The sequence below is a fragment of the Chaetura pelagica genome, unplaced genomic scaffold, assembly GCF_000747805.2.
Source record: "Chaetura pelagica isolate M959 unplaced genomic scaffold, ChaPel_1.0 scaffold1903, whole genome shotgun sequence".
In the NCBI taxonomy this organism is placed as follows: domain Eukaryota; kingdom Metazoa; phylum Chordata; class Aves; order Apodiformes; family Apodidae; genus Chaetura; species Chaetura pelagica.
The window spans coordinates 34212-52937 of NW_009952844.1; the positions used below are offsets into that span (position 1 = coordinate 34212).

The 18726-nt window shown below is 50.8% G+C and overlaps 1 protein-coding gene across 1 annotated transcript in view; it reads right to left on the minus strand.

Annotated features, from left to right (window-relative positions):
• Positions 1-153: 153 nt before the first annotated feature.
• Positions 154-18726, minus strand: part of STK11 (serine/threonine kinase 11) — a 36517-nt gene continuing 17944 nt past the window's right edge. The window contains exons 7-9 of the mRNA XM_009995175.1: positions 13489-13546; positions 6658-6851; positions 154-362 (exon numbers count right to left, since the gene is read on the minus strand). Of these exons, the coding sequence (XP_009993477.1) occupies positions 154-362; positions 6658-6851; positions 13489-13546 (461 nt within the window). The remainder of the gene's footprint in view (positions 363-6657; positions 6852-13488; positions 13547-18726) is intronic.

Below are 18726 nucleotides of genomic sequence, written 5' to 3' on the forward strand. Positions count from 1 at the left end.
GCAGAGGGATGCTGAGGACTCAGACCTCTGCCCTCTCCATCCAGGACCACGCACACCCTTTCCCAGGCTGAGAATCTCCCTTCCCCGGGCAGACAGCAGGAACCCACCCCCCCGCGGGCCGGGCTGCCCGTACCTGTGCAGAGCGGGCTCCTCTCACTGCTGCTTGCAGGTGGAGAGCTTGCGGATCTTGCTGCTGGCAGAGCAGGCCTTGCGGGAGGGGTTGGAAGAGGCGCTGGCCCGTCGCTCCGCCTTGGATTTGCTGCTCAGCTGTCCCGGCTCCGTCCCGTTCATGCACACGGCCTTGGGCAGCCCCCGGCCGCGGCTCTGCCCGTTCTGCCCTGCCTCCTCCTCAGGCACCTGTCCTGCAAGGGAAGGGACACGGTGAGGGCAGCAGCTCCTCCACTGGGACCAACCCTTCCCCTTGCCTGGAATGCTGCTGCTCCTGGGGAAACCAGAGCCCATTTCTACCCCTTCAAGGACCACCTGAGGCAGCATCAACAAGGGATGGATGGGTGAGGCTGAAAGCCCCAGACTGCATCTTGCTCCCACCAGGGCCAGTTTTACCCATCCTGCTCCAGCACACAAGAAAAAAACCTCACAAAAGCTAAGGCAGTGAGGGAGAACCGAGGGCCTGGCAGGTCCAGGGCTTGAGAACAGCCATCCTGTGAACACCTGGCTGCTTCTGCAGCCCAGGGAGGGTCTGTTTCACCCCCTGCAGCCCAGGGAGGGTCTGTTTCACCCCCTGCAGCCCAGACACGGCTGGGGGCACTGCCAGGCAGTGATGCAGCAGCTCAGATGTGCCACTGTCCCCTAACAGGGACACCCAGATGGGAGGATGGCTCCAGATCAGCCCCGCTCCCCTCCTCTATGGGCCAGCTTGGTGTGACTCAGCACAGCAGATAAGGAGCCATTTCCAGAGGCATCTGCCCAACTGCCATGGCTGGGCAGGGCTGGGGTCACCTCCACTCAACTGGGGGGTGACAAAGGGCCCCCCTGTCCCAGGAGGGGACATTGCCAGCCAGCCAGACGTGAGGCTGGGGGGGGGATTTGTCAGGTTTTCAGCTCCCCAGCTCCCCCCCACCGGATCCAGCAGAGGCAATTTCCTTCCAGCAGGAACGTCACGCTCCAGGGCTCTTCAGTTATGACTCAGAGGTTTGAGTGGAAGCGAAGGCTGCAAGATGATTATGTATAATTTTCTTTAAAGGATGCTCCATCCCCTCCCAGCCAAGGCCGACCAGCACGTCATCCCCCTCTGCTTGTGCCAACCATCACCCCCCGCCGCAGCACCCGGGGAAGAGGGGGGGCTGTGGGGGGGACGGGGGTGGTGGGAGAGCTGCTGCTCCTCCATCTTAGAGCCCCATGCTCTCCTAAATCTTGCTGCAGCCCCCTGGGCCCGTGCTGCTCCCATCCTCCAGCCCGCACGTCCCACAGGGAGCCAGGCAGCTCCACATCCTCTGCAAATGAAGAGTCCTTTGGGAAACAAAAGAGGACACGGAGGTACCTGGTTCAGACAAAGTCACCTTCAGCACCCACCTTCCTCTCCTGGAATACTCGTGGCAGGAGCGTGGCCCCTGCCTGGGGGGGAGGCCTGGTGAAGCCCCCCCTGGTGCAGAGACCCCAGCACAGCACAGGCTGGAGCAGGGCAACACCCAGCAGGAAGGGTAAAAATACCCTTGGAAATCAGGGAGCAGACTGGGCAGCTCCACAGCCAGCCTGGCCTGGCGCAGGCTGCGAGGACCAGGGAGGATGGATTTCCTCCCCAAAAGCAGCCTGAGCTGCTGAGCTGGGCTCCAGCAGAAAAAACCTGGAGAAATGGCCCTGACGATTGATCTGGAGATCAAAGCAGTTCTTCAAGGCAGTCAGCTACACTCCCAACTTGTTAAGGAACTCAGAAGCACCTTCCCAGAGCTGTGGTCTGGACACTCCAGCACATCAGAGTGGGTGAGGTGCTGCTGGTCCACCAGGGGCTGGGGACAGGGGCCCAAAAGCAGCGGAAGAGAGAGGGTGAGAGGAACCCACCTGCTGCTGGGTGACCCTGTGCCTCGGTGCACTGCCCCCTGCTCCCCCCCAGCACCTCCACCAGGCCTGGCACAGCCCCTGGCTTTGAGCACCCACTGCACTCCTGGGGGGGTTGCCCAGCCCTGCACCTCCTGAGAGACACAGACCCAAGAAGGACGAGTGCCCTGGGAAGGTGTCATCACCTCCAACACTGTCTGAAAACAACTGGCCCAGCGAGGGGCTGAGGCGCACGAGGCAGACACACCAGCCCTACCTGGCTGTGCACATACAGACCTGACATCAATCCCACCAGCTCCTGACCTCTTGGGAGGGGGTGACTTGCTGGCAAGGGCTGAGGCCTCCAATCCACAGGGACATGCCAGTCCCAGAGCCCCTCCAGGACCGGGACAGCTCACCATGGGTCAGGCTGCATCACAGCCTGGCCATACCCATCCCCAGGCTTCAGGGCTTTTCCTCTTCTCCCTACACCCCAACTGCAAAGCCTCAAATAACCTCATTCAGAGCAAAGCTGAACACTTCTCCTTCCCCTCCCTCAGCTGAACTCAGGCCAAGTCAATTAACATTTCTGACTGGGGAGGGAAAAAATAAAATATCCAAACAGTTAATTTGTCTTTTGTTTGACTCTTCCCTCCTCCCACCCTGCTTTAAAAGCACAGTCCCAGGAGTCTATTATGGATAGCAAGGAGGGAGGGGGAATTGCAAGCTAATTTTACCTCCTTCACCAGTGACAGTTGCTGACGTTCAAATTAATGAAAATAAAAATTCAGCATGGGATGAAGTCTTGGCAACTGCCTGCCCACACGGAAGCCAGTGACCCAGCACTGTGTCTGTTCAAACAGCTACATCCTACCTTAGCACTGCCACTGAGCTGGGCTAAAAATAAAATAAATAAAAGGAGGGCTGGGAGAGGCACTGAAAACGTGCATGTTCGCCCTTGCCACCTCTTACGTTTCTTAATGGCCCCATCCAGCTCATTCAGGCACAAAAAAAGGTTTCAAAATAAAATGGTGAAGAGCTTTTGAATTGCTGGGTTTGTCAGACACAAACATACATACATAATTTGTGGCTAGAAACTGCACCTTTTCAAGCACCAGGCTTTAAAACTCCAATCCTGGCTTTATTTTCTAGCCTCAGACTGAATGCTAAGGGAGGAAAACAGGAAAAAAAACAACCACCAAAACCAGCCTCAAACTAAGCAGCCATTTGCCTCTGTTGGAGCACTGGGCTGGAGTGGAGGAAGGGGTTAATGGCAGGGGAGCAGAAATCAGAGCATAGCCTTCTAAATCTGAAAGGCAGCACAAAAGCACCAAGCAAGATGCTTCCTTTCCTGCACATGCTGCCTCTCTCCAAAGCAGCAGCTCTGGAGGGGATGCTCTCTCATGTGCCCAGTGCCAGTTACTCTCTCCTCACCACTTCCCTTGGATGAGATGTTTAACACCAATTGAACCAGGGGCATGTAACATTTAAGGCTCTCTACAGATCTGCATAAATCTTTAAATAACCCTTTAAAAAGAAAAGCACATTCTCAAAGCCCCTTCTCCCTCTGAAGAACGCAAGATTTAATGAGGTTCCCTCTTCTCTCTCCCAAACTGAACACCCACTCCCACCTATGAGTCACTTGTTCTCCTGCTCTCGCTGCCCAGCAGAACCACAACTGAATTCATCAGTCACTTACAAACTGGGTGTTGTGTTTTTTTTAATTTTTATTTTATTATGGTGTCACTGCTAGAAATGTAACAGTTGCAAGTTCAAAAGGATCCTGCAGGAAGACTCGGGAAAGAGAAGATGGCAGTTTATCCCCTGTGCCAGCTGCCCCCCTGCCTTTGCCAACCAGAGCAGACTGTCCCACGCCAGGTTCCTCCTCACCCTGAGCTCATTATGAGGCTGCATTTCTGGGGAGGTAATTTCTGTCCATCCCACCCACCCTGGCTAACTGTAACGAGTGCTGTAACAAGGCAACTGCTGGCCTATGGGGCCACAAGTAACTTTCAGGTCTCTAACCCCTCAGAAACAGCATGAATTACAAAATAATTTAAAAAATCTTCCATTAATTTGCCTGTCATCTTCTGAAATGACAGCTCTTATTTGGGTTTAAATACTGCTCTTTGCATTAGGAGTGTGTAATAGTTGGTATTACTGCTCTGGAGATGATCTCCCACTCGCAGAGTCACCTGCCTGTGCAGGGAACATCCAGCTGAGCTGGCAGGTGGGCATGGCAGCAAAGGAGCATCCTGGGCCTGCAGGGGCAGTGATGCTGCCCACAGACTGCACAGGCTGAGTGACCCACCTGGGGAGGGGTCACAGACCACCCCCTGCAGCTGCCCTCTGCCTAGAAATTCAAAACCAAAAACTGAAGAATTATTCCCTTGAAAAACAAAGTGACCTGCTTTTGAAACAACACAACTGTCCTGGAGATAGGCAGGATCCTGCTTAAGCCTGGGGGAAGCCAAAGAAATGATCCTACATTCTCCAGCCACTGCCAGTATCTCAGGCCCTGGGAGGCCCAGGGGAGCAGTGGCTTTAGGGCCCAGGACAAGCTTCGTGCTCCTCTTCTGTGCCCGTGGGTGATGGGAGCACTGCTTCCTCTCCAAGGAGCTCATGGTGACTGCTCGGGGCTCCTCTCTGTCCTCTAAGCCCTGCCTCAGCTTCCTCCTCCACAGCTGGGGATACAGAGAGAAGCAGCAGAGCACTGTTGGAGACCTGCACATTCTTATTCTCCAGCCCAGCACCAGAAAAGCAGTAGGAGACTGTCCTGTGAGCTCTTGGGTTGGCTGCAAGATAGTCAAGAACTGAGAGCAACAGATTTGCTCTCACAGAGGTTCTCACTCAGGAGGGCTGGCCCTCCAGGGGAGGTTTTGGGCACACACACACCAAACACACCTTCCTCTGCCTCTGGAAACCACTTCAGAAAGGAAAATGTAAAATTAGAGAGGGATGCAAGTGATTCTGCTTACAGATTTCTGATCGTGGCAGCTTTATCACTGTGCTCAGCCCCCTCCGCCTCCCAGCCCCACCATTGCTGCAGAACTGTCTGGGGCACTTAGACATTGGCTGTTCCCACCAAGAGCACTTACAGAGGAAGATGTCTGACCTCTGACCACGGGGAATGCATCTGGCAACTCTCCTCTCACCCCTGTGCTTGGAAAGGCCCTAGCAATCAAGGAGGTGCTTCAGTGCATCTACCATGTTTTAAAGGAAAGGCAAGGCCCTGGTCAGACTCTGGCACAAGTCTGTGGGATGTAAAAAGGGAGCAAAGGACGGAGCTCTGCAGGTCACCCAGCTGGCACTGGGACATTAGTTCTATTAGAAAAGGTTATAAATTACCCAACTGCCACCAGTGAATCAGCACTTGGAAATAAATCTCTTTCACTTTGATGAGAATCCCTTCATCTTGGCAGGCTCCACCTCCAACCCACCTACAGATCTGTTTGGCTGAACATCTGAAAAGACACCCTGGTGGGGACCCTGCCCCAGGGATGTCACAGCACAAACCAGGTGCTGGCTCAGTGGGCTGGGCTCAAGGCAGCCCCCTCCTCCCATGGAAGGCACTGCCTGGGAAGCCAATCTTGTTTCAAGTCATTGCCCAATGGAATTTCAGGCATTGGGTACAACTTGAGGCTTATTAGGATTCAAGGCCTGACAATTCATTCTTCCATGACAGTGCTTCAAAAAAGCAATTTCCACCTAACCAGGAAATGAAGAAAAAACCAAGGTCTTCAGGTGCAAGATTGGGTAAAACCAGACCTTGCTTTTACTCAGGTCCAGAGAGCCCACCAGGCCATTGTTAAGGGAAAACTAAAGCAGTTTGGTTAGTCTTGAACTCCAGAAACTGGGACCTATCACGAGTCACGGGCACCTCTCATCTCACTGTGGTGAAGTGTATCAGCATCCATACCAACAGTGCTTGAAACCTTCCCTCCAAAGCAATTAAACAGGCTGGAGCAATTGATCTAGAGACTCATGTTGTGGATGCAGGCAGTGAGACAAAGAACCTGCTGCCCTGCTCCCACAGCACGGGGCTGCAGGGCCTGAGCAGCCCCCCAGCCCCTGCTCAGGCTCCTGGGGACAGGGGGCTGAGGGAAAGCTGCTCCATCACCACCACTTCCTAAGAACCAAGTGGTCAAACCACACCCCCCCTGCGTGCTGGTTAGCTTACCTTCAACAACAGGAAATCCCTACGAAAGCAAGCAGCAGCTCTGTAACCAGATAGTTACCAAGACTGGAACAGAAAAAGGTCTCAGCATAAAGCTACAGGCTCCTTCCCCAGATGTGCCATCTACTCTGAACACTGAGTCACTTCAGGGCTTGACTCCAAAATAACTGTCTGGCAAAACTGGCCTAAAGAATTAAATGTTCCAAACAACAGAGGCCAGCAGGAGCAAGCTGTTAGTGGAGGGAGGAAGGAAATGGGCATATGGGTGACACGCAGGAAGGGGCATCCTGGCTGATCAAATCAAGGAGCGAGGCATCCGGAGCGGGGCTGGCTCTGCGTGCGTCACCCGCAGCACCTCACAATCAATAGTCTCCTCTGCTGAAAGGATAATCAGACCTTTGAGGCCTTTCCTAAAAAGCTCTAAACAGTCAAAAAAGAAAAAGAGCCACTTCTGCCCTATGCATCCCAGCATCATCCTCTCCTACCTGGTACTGTGAAGTCCTGAGTGTAGATGATATCATCTTCAATGTCATACAAGTCATCGTCTTCCTCCTCGTTGTACCTGTGCAGATCTTCCAGATAAGGCACGGCCGTCATACTTCTCCACCTGTCCTTTGTTTCTGGGCTGGGAGGTATGGGCACCAGAGCCTCTGCCTGAGCATGTTTCTTTCGAAACCAACTGCAAAGAGTCCAAGAGCAGCCTCATCAGTACAACTTCCCTTTTCAGAGGGCACGGAGCAATCCCTGACACTGTGAGACGGTCCCATTCCACCCCAGCACTCACAGGTTTGTGCAGCTTGTTTGTGGACAACTTCCTAGGCAGTTTTATGGCACTGCCACACAGCTCAGAAGCAGAGCAAGATCGAAAAACCTCCTCCTGTGGCACTTCTTGGCCTGATGGCTGCTGCCCTAGACATGCCCCATGTGACATGAGTCCTTCCCTCTCTGCAGTTTCTAGAGGCATCCAGTAACTTCTGGCCAATAGTCACTGAGGAGGGCCTGAAGCCAGTCACCAAAGAGCTCTTATAAACCTGAGCCATCTGCTTTTTATCACTCCAGTTCCAAATTCATTTTAGGAAGAAAGGGTTGGATGCACCTCCTGCACAGAACTGTAATTATAATTTTGTTCTAGTCTTATATTGCTTTGACAGTAGCTTAAAAAAAAAAAAAAAGTGGCAGTCTAACAAAACCTTCCAGCAAAAGCAAGGAGTTAAGAGATAAACAAGTGAAAATGGAGCTGCTGGGACAAATCAGCCAGGATTCAAAGGAGGAGTGAAACCTCATCCAGAAACTCTGCTTCACCGTTAGCATCTTTAAGCTGTTTTCTCTGTGGTAACAGAGATTTAAAGCCAGGCTCCTGCTCCGTGAGCAGTGCAGCTTCTCGCCCTTTGCAGCCCCCAGAGCCTGAGGTTCTCAAAGGAAACATGTTTGGGTTAATCACAGAGCATGTCAACATCGTGCAAAGAACTGTCCTGTCCCTCTGTGCAGGCAGCCTGCAGGGACAGACAAAAGCTCCCAGCAAGGTCAGGTCTGTGATGCACAGGCCCTGATCTGGCCCTTCTGCCACAGCCACGGCCACGCTGGGAGCTGCAGTGAACACAGTGGGTTAGGAAAGAGCTGAAGGAAAGGCCAGCCCAGCTCCTGTCCAACAGAGCTAGAATGTGGCCCACAGCTGCAGCAAACCCTGCAGATGGCTGCCTTGGTGCTGTCCATGGCACTCCTGATCCCACCCCTTGATTTCCCTTCCTTGGGAAGCTGCTCTCATCAAGGAACTGATTGCCAAGGCAGCAAATGAAGCCTGGGCTGATCCAGCCTGGCAGGACTGTGGGGCACAGGGACAAGACCCAGTGCAGCCACCAGTGAAACTGGCCAGGGGCACTGGGAGCTGGAGAGACTCAAACAGGGACCTAAGGAGAATGGAGCACACCAGACAAACGAGGTCAGGACTGCCATCCAAAGTCATATTTTAAAGGGAGAAAGCCTGGAAGTCCACAGCAACTAGTGTTTTTATTTTGCTGTATTTCAGCTCTGCCTCTTTCTTTCCTTCTGTCCTACTTACCAGGAGAGTAAAAATAGGTTTTTATTACAGCAGAAATCTGAATCACTGCACTCTAGTCATAATGATTCCATCCTCTGGGAGGTGATTTCAAATACTTGCATATGCATATATGGTAATGAGGATATGGAGTGAGAAGAGAAATTCATTGAAGTTCTAAGAAAATCAAAGACCTCTTGGAAGGAGCCTCAAGCAATTCTGTATGGAGTAGCAGAGTATTTCCTGGCAAGCAATTTTCCAGCAGGGACAGAGATTCTGCTCCCTGCGCTGGTGCTAAATGTTGTTAGTGAAGATCTGCTCTTCAGCTGAGGACCACTGGCTCCATCAAATGCCCTGATCTGGCTCAAGGAGCTGCTGGCCCCTGGCTCAGCCAGAGAGCAGCTCTTCTCCCATCGATCAGTGGTGCAGACAAGAGTCCCTCCTCACCTGCCTTCACCACTGGCCCTAAAACACAAGCTGGACAACAGTAACTGCAGTTCTGCTGACACAGGGCCCTGCTTCAGCTTTTATTCCCCTTTCACAGATGTTTTCTGAGCCAACTGCCCTGGCACAAACACAGCCATCTACCTGGTGCTCACAGACTGCTGCTTTAGTCCCAAGGGAACAGCAAAGCTGCTGCAGATCTCAGAAGGGCCCCTTCTCCAGAAAACCTGCTGGAAGAGGCAGATTCCTCTCTGCTCTGTGAAGCATTTCTTAGCCACTCCCAGCTCTTTGGAAGAGGGTGGAGGGAGCAGTAGTAAGGAGATCATTTCTTACTACTTTGCAAGTGTGGTGAGAATGCCTGTGGAGCACAGAAACCCCAGAGAGCAGCACAAGCATTAATTGTGATCCTGCCAGCACAGAAGTGGTGTCCAGATGGGTTGCCACAGTCTACAGGGAGATAAGGCAGCAAGGGTCAAGGACTGAATGAAAAAGGGAATCTGGGTCGACCAGTACTTGATAAGCCTGTCTGGTTTGCAGCTTCCAAGCTTGAATTTTCTATCAGAAGTCATCACTCTGCTCTTTTCAAGTTCTGGCATAAGCAAGGTTAAAATAAGACTCAGTAAGCACAGCTGCAGCTTCTAAATACTTACAGCTTGTTCACTTCCCATTCTAGGTCACAAATATTTCAGTATGCTTGTTTTGAATACAGACAATTTTCTCTGAAACCAGATGCCAAGCTGCAGATCACCACCCTGCCAGCAGGGATGGGTTAGGAATGACTCTCCATCTCCCATGATACCAGGGAAAGGTTTCAGGCTTGCTGGAAGGTCATGGTCACCACAAGGAGCATTCCTGTTTCATTCAGCTCTCTCACAGCCCAATGTGGAAGGCACACAATGTGTGCCCTGGGGAGAGGCAACTCGGGCCAGCAATAAACATACAGCACTGCCCCTGCAGCCACTGCTCCCACTCCTGAGTCAAGAGATGGCCAAGTTCTTAAGTCAGGCTCACAAAGAACTAGGAGTAAGAAAGAGCAGCAGTTGTCCCTTAGCTGTTTCCAGGGCCAAAGGTGGCAGCTCAGATTTCCATGGGGAGAGGTGCTCTGTGCACAGGCGGGACCAACACTCCTTTAACACATCACACACTGTCACATGAAACCAACCTGCAGAACATGGGTAGAACCAGCAAAGAGTCCTTCCATGTCCCTGCTACAGGGAAGGACAGACCCAGGTGCCTGGGCAAAAAAGGAAAGGAGGAGCCTTCACATCATCCCACCAAGGACTTAGGGACCCAGGGTTTGAACAGCGTGGCAGAGCACCCAACAGCAACCCTCCAAATGTCTCGGGGAGGACTCTGGGGTGAGCAAAAACACCTGGGAAGGTTGCACGGCAGCTTCCAGGTCAGGGGGAGACACCAGCCCCACAGGCTAATTTGCACCTCCACTAATAAAAGGTGTAAGTATCTTCCCTGTCTTGCTATAAACTCTTGCAATGGCATCTATGACTGAACAAATTAAGTGTGACGCTCCTGGAGAAGGAAGGCAAGATGGTTGCCTTGGAAACAAGGGACAGAGGTAGAATTCTGCATCCACTTCATCACTTTAAGTGCTGCAGCAGGGTCAGTGAATTAGTTACAAAATGCAGTGTATGAGCATTAAGCCCTTCAGCAAAAGCCCAGGGTAGAGATGAGATGGTGAAAAATCTGTGGGAAGCAGGTTGGTGACTGCCTGGCTCGTGGCAGCTTCTCTTCACTGCCCCATGGCCCCCACCCCAGGGCTGCAAAACATTCAGAGGTGAACTAAACGTGTCAGTTCTTCCACTGAACATCATCCTAACCAGACCCTTCCGGGAAAAGCAGATTCCAAGGCTCCTTCATTGTTATCCAGGGGTCAGTTCCCAGCAATTCATAAACTCCCAGCTGACAGGCTGAGGGAATTCTAATTCAGTTCAATTTACAGCTCGTGGGTCTGCACTGCACAGACTGAGCAGGTGGGAAAAGCCTCTGAAAGCAAAGAGGAGAGCTGAGCTTCATCCTGCTGGACTAAAACAAAGTGCAGAAACGTGAGTCTGATGCAAGAGTTTAGCTACAGAGGTGAGGAGAGGAGGAAGGCAGCTGGCAGAGTAAAACTAAGCAGATTCTCCCTACATCATCCTTCAGACAGGGCTGCCAGGACTGGGGGAAGCGTTTGGAGGAGCTGCTGGAATAAGGGAGGCAGGGCAGAGTTGCCCTCGCTGGGGAACAAACCTGTGCTGGGCTATTCCTGTTGATTCTCAGTGCACTTTTAAAATATCAACTGTCTGCATGAGCAAGCCACCAGTAACATCAGCTCAGAGACATCAAAGGAGACTTCCAGCAGCACGGAAAGGCACCGGGTAATTCTGGTTTGAGCCAGTATCCATCCCAGCAGGGCAGCCTGGGTAAGTCGCTTGATGTTTCTATAGTCTAGTTCCTGTGCCTTGACACATGCTGTAGTGGGAGGAGTGCAGAGAAACCCAAAATCATTAATGACTGCTACTCCCCCACATGCTAGAAATCTAGGGATTCTAGTTTCTTAGTAAAATGCTTTCCAAAAACCCTCCAACAATACCTGAATGGCTACCTGCTGCCCTTCTGACTGCTTTGTTCAACGTAAAATAAAATCAGGGTCAGGCTAACATAAGGACTAAGCTTCTCTTCTATTTAAAGAAAAGCCAGGAGAACCAAATACTAGATCCTTTAGCACAATGCTAAAAGGAGATGGAGAGATACATCTGAAGCCAAAGGCTGCAGCTCTGCTGTGCTTGATGTAATTATTAGGATGCCACAGCAGGAGGAAGGAGGCAATTACTAATAGGGGAGAAAAGCCTGTTAAGAAGCACTGGCTAAGCTCACAGAAAACTAATAAGAGACTAAGCCTTGGAAACGCTCCTGTGTTTGCAGGCAGAGTCTTTCCTCAGCAGTGAGATGAAAAGCCCCAGCCCAGCAGCCAGGCCCAGTGAGGGGAACAGGCTGGGCCCACAGAGCCCAGGGGACTCTGGCTGCCCTCCATGCCTGCTCCAGTTTCTTCTGCTTTCTAACTACAGGCAGGGTCTCCAGAGAAACCTCTTTGCTTCCAGCTGGGCAAAGCTGACGCAAAACCTCATTGCCACATGAGAGAAGCACAAAATGGAGTATCTAGAGCTGGATAACTGGCTCAGACACCAGTCAGTGACACACGAGTCCTGCCCACACTGCCCTGTGCTGAGGGGCAGCTCCCTGCAGCCTTTGGGCCCCCAGGGCAGGAGGGAAGGTGCTCTGTGCTCCCCTCAACACCCACTCGTACACTCTGTAGACTTCATTCCTGCCGTGTCTCCTTGCAGTGCTCACTAACAAAGCCTGGGTCTGCCTGCCTGGCAAGCTGACCCCCACCAGCTGTAACGAGCAGAACTACTTCATTAGGAGGCACAAAGGCATCCAGAGCTTTGCTGCCCAGCTTGAAGCACTGCACCTCGGCGGTGGATGGGAGGACAGTCAGGAACAGCAGAAGCTGTTGTTTCCAAGACCAGCTCTACATGGTGCTTTAAGTGCCTCACAGGGCTGACGGGTCCAGCCCCAAGCAGTCTCTTTTATGGCTCTGCTGTTACTGGGAGGCACGTGCAGGGAAAGGCAGCCTTGAGAAGCAAACGCCTGCTCCTATCATCTCCCAGACCCAGGAAACAACCAGTGCACAGTGCTTGGCTGCTATTTAAAAAGAGGCAGCCTGACTGCTTAATTAATTGACCAGGCAGCTGCAGAAGACCTGCCTCCCCAGCCCCTTTGATCTGGGGCAGGGGCAGGTCTGCAGGACTCCCGTGCAGCTCCAGCCTGTCAGGGTTTGTTCCAGGCTCCTGCAGATGCTTCCCATGCACTAACACCTCCCAGGGACCATCCCCTGGCAGCACATGGCTGCTGCTGCTGCTTTGTTCAGAGACATGACAAGAAAAGAGTGTTTTTCCTGCCTGCAGGCAGCACAAAGCTGGCCCATCACCTTGCAGGATCAGAGCCTTGTTTTTACAAGGTTCCCAAAAGCTTTCTGGGCAGGCTTGCAGGCAGGGCCTCACCGAGCAGCTGCGGTCCAGCAGGCAGCTCTGTGTGTCCTCAGAAGCACTTCCTACTCAAAGAGGAGATAAGCTAATGCAGCCTTTGCCATGAAGCATCCTTATGATGCTTTTTGTTCTTGTACTTTTATCCGCCCAGGAAATCTCTGCTCAGAGGCAGCATGTTCAAACAGATCCTTTAAAAAAAAAAACAACCCTCAGAGATAATGGGGCCTTTCCCCCCCCTCAGACAATGGCAAGGATAAAGGGGGAGGATATGGGGGAGGGAAGAGTATGACATTAAAGAGAAAGAAAAAATATTTCCTATTGTCCTGGCGCACTTCTCCACATACTGATTCCATATGGAGCAAATGCCAAGGGACGTTTCTATGACCAGCCTGTCCAGAAAACCAGAACTGAAACACATTGCAAAACAGTCCTAGATCAATAACCCAGCTTTAAGGAATCCCTGGTCTTCTGCTCCACTAGTACTAGCTGACCTCTGAAAAAAAATAAATTATCCAGAACCCTTAATTATCAAGAACCAGTCACACTAGAAACATATTTTCAACATATTCATTATTTACTGGTTAGCAATTCAAATGCTTTAACCGGATGCTCTAATAGGAGGAAAAAACAGCCAAGTAGGGGTTGCCAGAGCTCCAGCAGAGCTGGAGGAAGGATATCTAGTGACTTCCATGTGTCTGCTGTCAAAAGGAAAAATGAGTTGAGAGCAATAGCACAGGTACATTAGCATAAGAAGCAGAAAGAGAATGACTAATAGGAAGAAGCTGAACACTCACTTGTGCTGCCTTATCTGCTGTATTGAAAATCTCTTGGCTGGGTCGTATTCAAGCATCCCTGAAAAGAAGGAAAAAAAGTCCAGGTGTGATCACAGATGCTCTCAGCCAAGTTGATGACAGGAAGCATAAAGCTCTGCCCTTCCCTCCCACCTCCCTCCCCCAACAGCCACTGTGTCCAGTCCTCCTGGCAGCTTAGGGAGCCTGGACCTCCAGGAAGAATCTGCTGTACCGGCCCCAGGAAGCTCAGCACAAATCCCATCCCCACTGCTGACTACCTGGGCCAGTTTGTCTCTCAGCTTCACCTCCTGAAAAGTGGATATGACCTTCCCCTCCTTCCTACTGCAGGGATAGAGGCTTCACAGCCCTGGATCCAAGTCCAAGTATGTCTCCAGGCAAAGAACAGCAAGACTTGTCATTTCACAGCTAATGCTGTTGAACTTACTCCACGGAAGAGCCAAAGCCTGAGGCACAGCATATGTCCAGTTGCTCAGCATCCCAGGAACTCAAGCCTAGTGAAATCCTATTCTGGAAGTACAGCTGGCAAGAACCAACTAAAGTCATTCTACTGTCCATCCTTTTGCCCCAGCCAGGAGTTGGATTTCTGGCATCATTTCCTTAGGTAACTGGGGTGGGGTAAGAAGAGGGGGGGCAGAAGAAGAGTAGCTTATCTGTATTCTCTCTAGGGAAGAGGGGGGAGAATTCCTTAAACAGACTTACAAGGTGCCCACTCTGCTGCACTGTCTTTAGAAAGCTTCAAAACTCAACAGAAGGGAAGTAGCAAATGTTGCCATGTTCTTCAGAAATTGGCCAATCATACCTAGCAAGTCTCATCCAGCAGCATCCCAAGATATTCTCCAACAAAGGTGCCCAGAATATATATTCATCTAATGGGTATTAACAAAGTTTCCCTGCTGTACCTTACAGGGAGTTTTGCTTTTACTGGATGACACCTCCTGTTGCACTGCTGGGTTTTGTACAGGCAGAATGAAGTGTAAGATTTTGGAAAGGGGTGAGAGAACAGAAGGACCCCAAGTCCAGCAAGCAGAAGGAAGCCTGGGGACAGAAAAGACTGTCCAACAGGAGTTTAAAAAGTCAGGGAAAGGAGCTAAGAGGGCAGGATAGCAGGGAGAGCTCGTGCAAGCACAGTGAAAACACAAGGATGGGAGATGGATCTGGAGGGACACATAGGAAGGGGGTGCTGGAAAGAGACATTGTAGCTCGAGAAGTTTCAGGGTCTTTGCGGCTGAATTTCTGCAGTGCTGCTGAACAAAGGTCATGGAGAGAGAAATCACCAAGAACACATGTGGTAGGAAAAGCTAATCCTGAAGATCTTCCTTGTCAGTTCAGTTTGTACCAGGCTGCCAACAGCCATGAACATGGGCAAAGAGATGGTAAATAATGCTCAGCTTTCATAGAACTGTGGAATGGTTTGGGTTGGAGGGACCTTCAAGATTCCCCAGTCCCACCCTCCTGCATGGGCAGGGACACCTCCCACCAGCCCAGGCTGCTCCAAGCCCCATCCAACCTGCCCTTCAACACTGCCAGGGATTGGGCAGCCACAGCTTCACTGGGCAACCTGCTGCAGTTTTAACCCTGAGCAGCCTTGATCAGGGACTTTCTCCATGGAACAGGTGAGGATGAAGGTGCTTCTGGAGATCCTCCAGTGTCCCTCTTGCTCCAGTTGGGTTTTGAATGTCTCCAAGGGTGGAAACTCAACAACCCCTCTATGCTGCCTGTTCCAGAACTCAATCACCCTGACAGCAAAGGAGTTTTCTCACATTCAGGTGGAGTTTCTCCTCACCTTACAAGAAAAGAAATATTAATTGGAAAACAAGATGGGAAGGTGGTTCAGAGAAAAAAAGTCCCACACCTAATTAAATGACTATTAATAAAGTTATGAGACAGTAGCTTCACAGCTGAGCTGCCCAAATGCGTTTGCTTTTTTTTTTTTTTTAAAGAAATAGGACTGCAAAGAGATCTCACATGAAGTCCAGGGGATAGGAAAGCAAGCACTGCCTTGGTTATCCCATCAACATAATCAGGAACAGGTAAATCAGAACACCTCCCCCTCAGTTTTTTTCTTTATAGACCATATTTCAAGGTGTTTTTGGAATTCAGCTTATCATCAAGCTCAGGATAAACTTTTGCACATCCAAGCAGATACCACATCGAATCTCCTCAGTGGAACTGTCTCAAACTCTTGCATTTTCAGTTTGTGATCACCTGCCCTGGGGTGCTGCAGAACAGGAGCTGGAGCACCCTCATAAGCAGCTCTTTAACCAAAGGAAAAAAGGACTACCAGGGCTAAGAAATTTAAGGCATTTACCAGCTGACACCAGTGTGAGCAGAGGATAAAGTTCCAAAAGCACCTGTTACAAACAGCTATGGTGCAGGGAGCTGCATCATTCCCAAGCAATTAAAAAGGCATAAAGGTAAATGAGCAAAAGGAATATTTACTTTAATGAAAAAGGACTGTATTTTAGGTGATGTTTAAAAGAAAATGGCAAGTCCAATCACCAAAAACATGCATTCAGGCATTCAGCTGAGTCACTGGTGGCAGTTCTCTGGCTGAAGTCCTGCACAGAGAAGAGCCTCCATCAAGCCAAAACACCATGTACTATTCACCAATCAAGTCATCTAAGAGTGTCTGCCCACAGGAGCCACACGCTCTGCCATTTATGGTAAAGGTTTCCATGCAGTGTGTCTGGGAGAGGAGATGAGACACAGCAGCAGGATAGGTCCTGGGGAGGACTCTGCCCAAGTGGTCAAACCCTGCTCCTGGGCACTCCAGGGACTGCTGTGCCCACATACAGGGTCTTGTGTCCACACTGGCTGTCTCAGGCCCCTCCAGGTGATGCCAAGTGGCAATCTGGAAACTAGAGACCACGATCCTGGGGCTCCAGCCCACACACCCAGTGATCATGCCCAAGCACAGCACCATGTCACACAACTGAACATCAGGCAGCACAGCCTGAGGTAGGAGGCTGGAGATGCAGGAAGAAATCTAACAGCAAGAGTTAATGAACTCAACCTGGATTTCACTTCAGAGGCTCCAACTCAGACCAACATTTAAAACAACCAATATAAATGCAGTATCAATCCAATCTGTAAAATCAGACAGGACTTGTTCCCTCTCCATCCTCCAGCAGCACAGCCAGTTCTGACCAAAAACTCCCTCTGCAGGCAAACCTCGACTCAGTGATCAAACACACAGAGCAGACCTGCTGCTGCTGGGTCACAGACACCAGCCTGCCCAGGGACTCCCTGCTCCAACACAGCTAAACCATCCCACTGCCATCAGGATCCACATCCTCTCACCATCCCTGGAATGACAGGTCAGGGTTGTACAGAAGTGAGAAAATGCTGAGAAATGAACTTTTCCCTGCTCACAAAGCAGAGCCAGGAAATAAATCCAGATGCTTAGTGCAGAGCTTTCTTTTGTCTCCAAGTTTTCTTTTCCAGTAAAGGTACATCAGAAGAGGAGGGAGAAGAGCTGACTTTGTACATTTCTCTGTCCAGAAGCAAACTGCATGAGTTGATAAGTCATGTGCAGATGGTGACAGCAGAACCTTAAGGCTATTTAGAAATGCTTCCACTCTGACACATCTTTACTGACTGCACATGCAGAAGCCAGAACAGCACTAGCCCTTCTCTTTTCAATCAGTAAAGTGTATAAATAAAGCTTCATCCCTGATTAGAGAGACAAAAAGAGGAGCAGCATCCCAACTAATCTGTTGAAATACACTGTCATGCAAGTCTCTTTACAGATCAAACTCCACAGAAGATTTAGGTCCTCTAAATTCTGCTTCTTCTGGAAAGAGGAATAAAGAAATAAAAACAAGCTCAAGGGGGTATGAGTCAAAAACAACACAGAAGTAGTCAACAGAAGAACAGAAAGACCTTAAAAAAGCGTATTTTAGTGTTTGCTTCACAGCCAGACTAGTCCTGTGGTCAACACAGCACTTATAGCCAGAGAGGAAACGAGCACTTTGCAGCATTCTGAAATCTTCTTTACAATGAAACCAGCACAAATGCTCCCAGCACTGCAGAGTGCTCTAAGAGTCTTTTAAAAGCAATGCAAAGGCGAAACAAAGTCTCTAGTGAGACAGAGCTGAGCTGTGGGTGTCTGTGCTGCTCATATAAAAGCATCAGCCATTGACAATACCTGATCCACAGGCTTTTGATTCAGTTCCAACCTGCTGCAAAGTAGCAGGCACCTACCAGGAAATGCAGATGTTCTGGAGGAAAAGCATGAACTAAATAAAGCACTCGGGTTCTGTCACCATAGCTACGTAGTATCAGCACCGTAGGGCTCAGCCCACCCTCGGCAGATGCCTCACCCTGCTGGGCTGCAGAGACACTCAGGCCTCCACAGCATGGAAGGAGCTGGGGACACCCAGAGTTCAGTCCCCTCAGGTCCCCCAGGGACTCTGCTACTAGAAAAAGTAAAGCATGTCAAACCAAACAAGGGGAGCATCGGAAGGTTTTGGCAGGTTGTACTGTGTACAGGTGCACACAATGAGATGGGGGGTAAATGTTCTTTGGTGGGATGGAGGGAGAACAGTAAAGGCAATTCTTAGGACTTCCCGCCACCCTGGAAGAAGCTACTTGCATCTCTGCAGTGTCCAAGCACGGAAGGGAGGGACATAGACAGGAGCTAGGATGAAGAAAGCAGTTCAGGCTGAAAGAGATAGACAGTGTGGGAAAAAAAAGGTATCAGGTGTGAGGCTCTTCCATTTGAAATGAGGCAGAAGGAAAAGCAGGAGATTCTGGCTGCAGACCTCATACAGGGGATGGAAAGAGAACTAAAATGGGAGTTATTCTGCTAATGAAGCATAAGATTTGAAGCTATCAATATCTTCAGGACAAAAAAAGAGGAACAACTGCCACGCTCATTTTCCCCAGAGGACAACACTAAGTGCAGCTGAGAGGCTTATCACAAACCTCAAATGATTTCTGCTGGATGCTTTAGAAGCCTGGCTGCCAGCCTAGATGGACCACTGGGCAGTTCCCGAGCTCGTAAGAGAGGCTGTTTTGAGTCAGCAGCCACAGATCAAACAGCACATGTAGACCAGGGCACAGCGCCCCGGGGCAGGCGGGCGAAGCTCAACCGGGCAGATGTGGCCCCGGCCCGGCGGGAGGAGCTGATCGGGCCATCGGGCCAGATGAGGAGCTGATCGGGCCATCGGGCCGGGGCGGCTGCGACAGCCCGGACGGGTGGGAGGGCAGGGGCTGCGG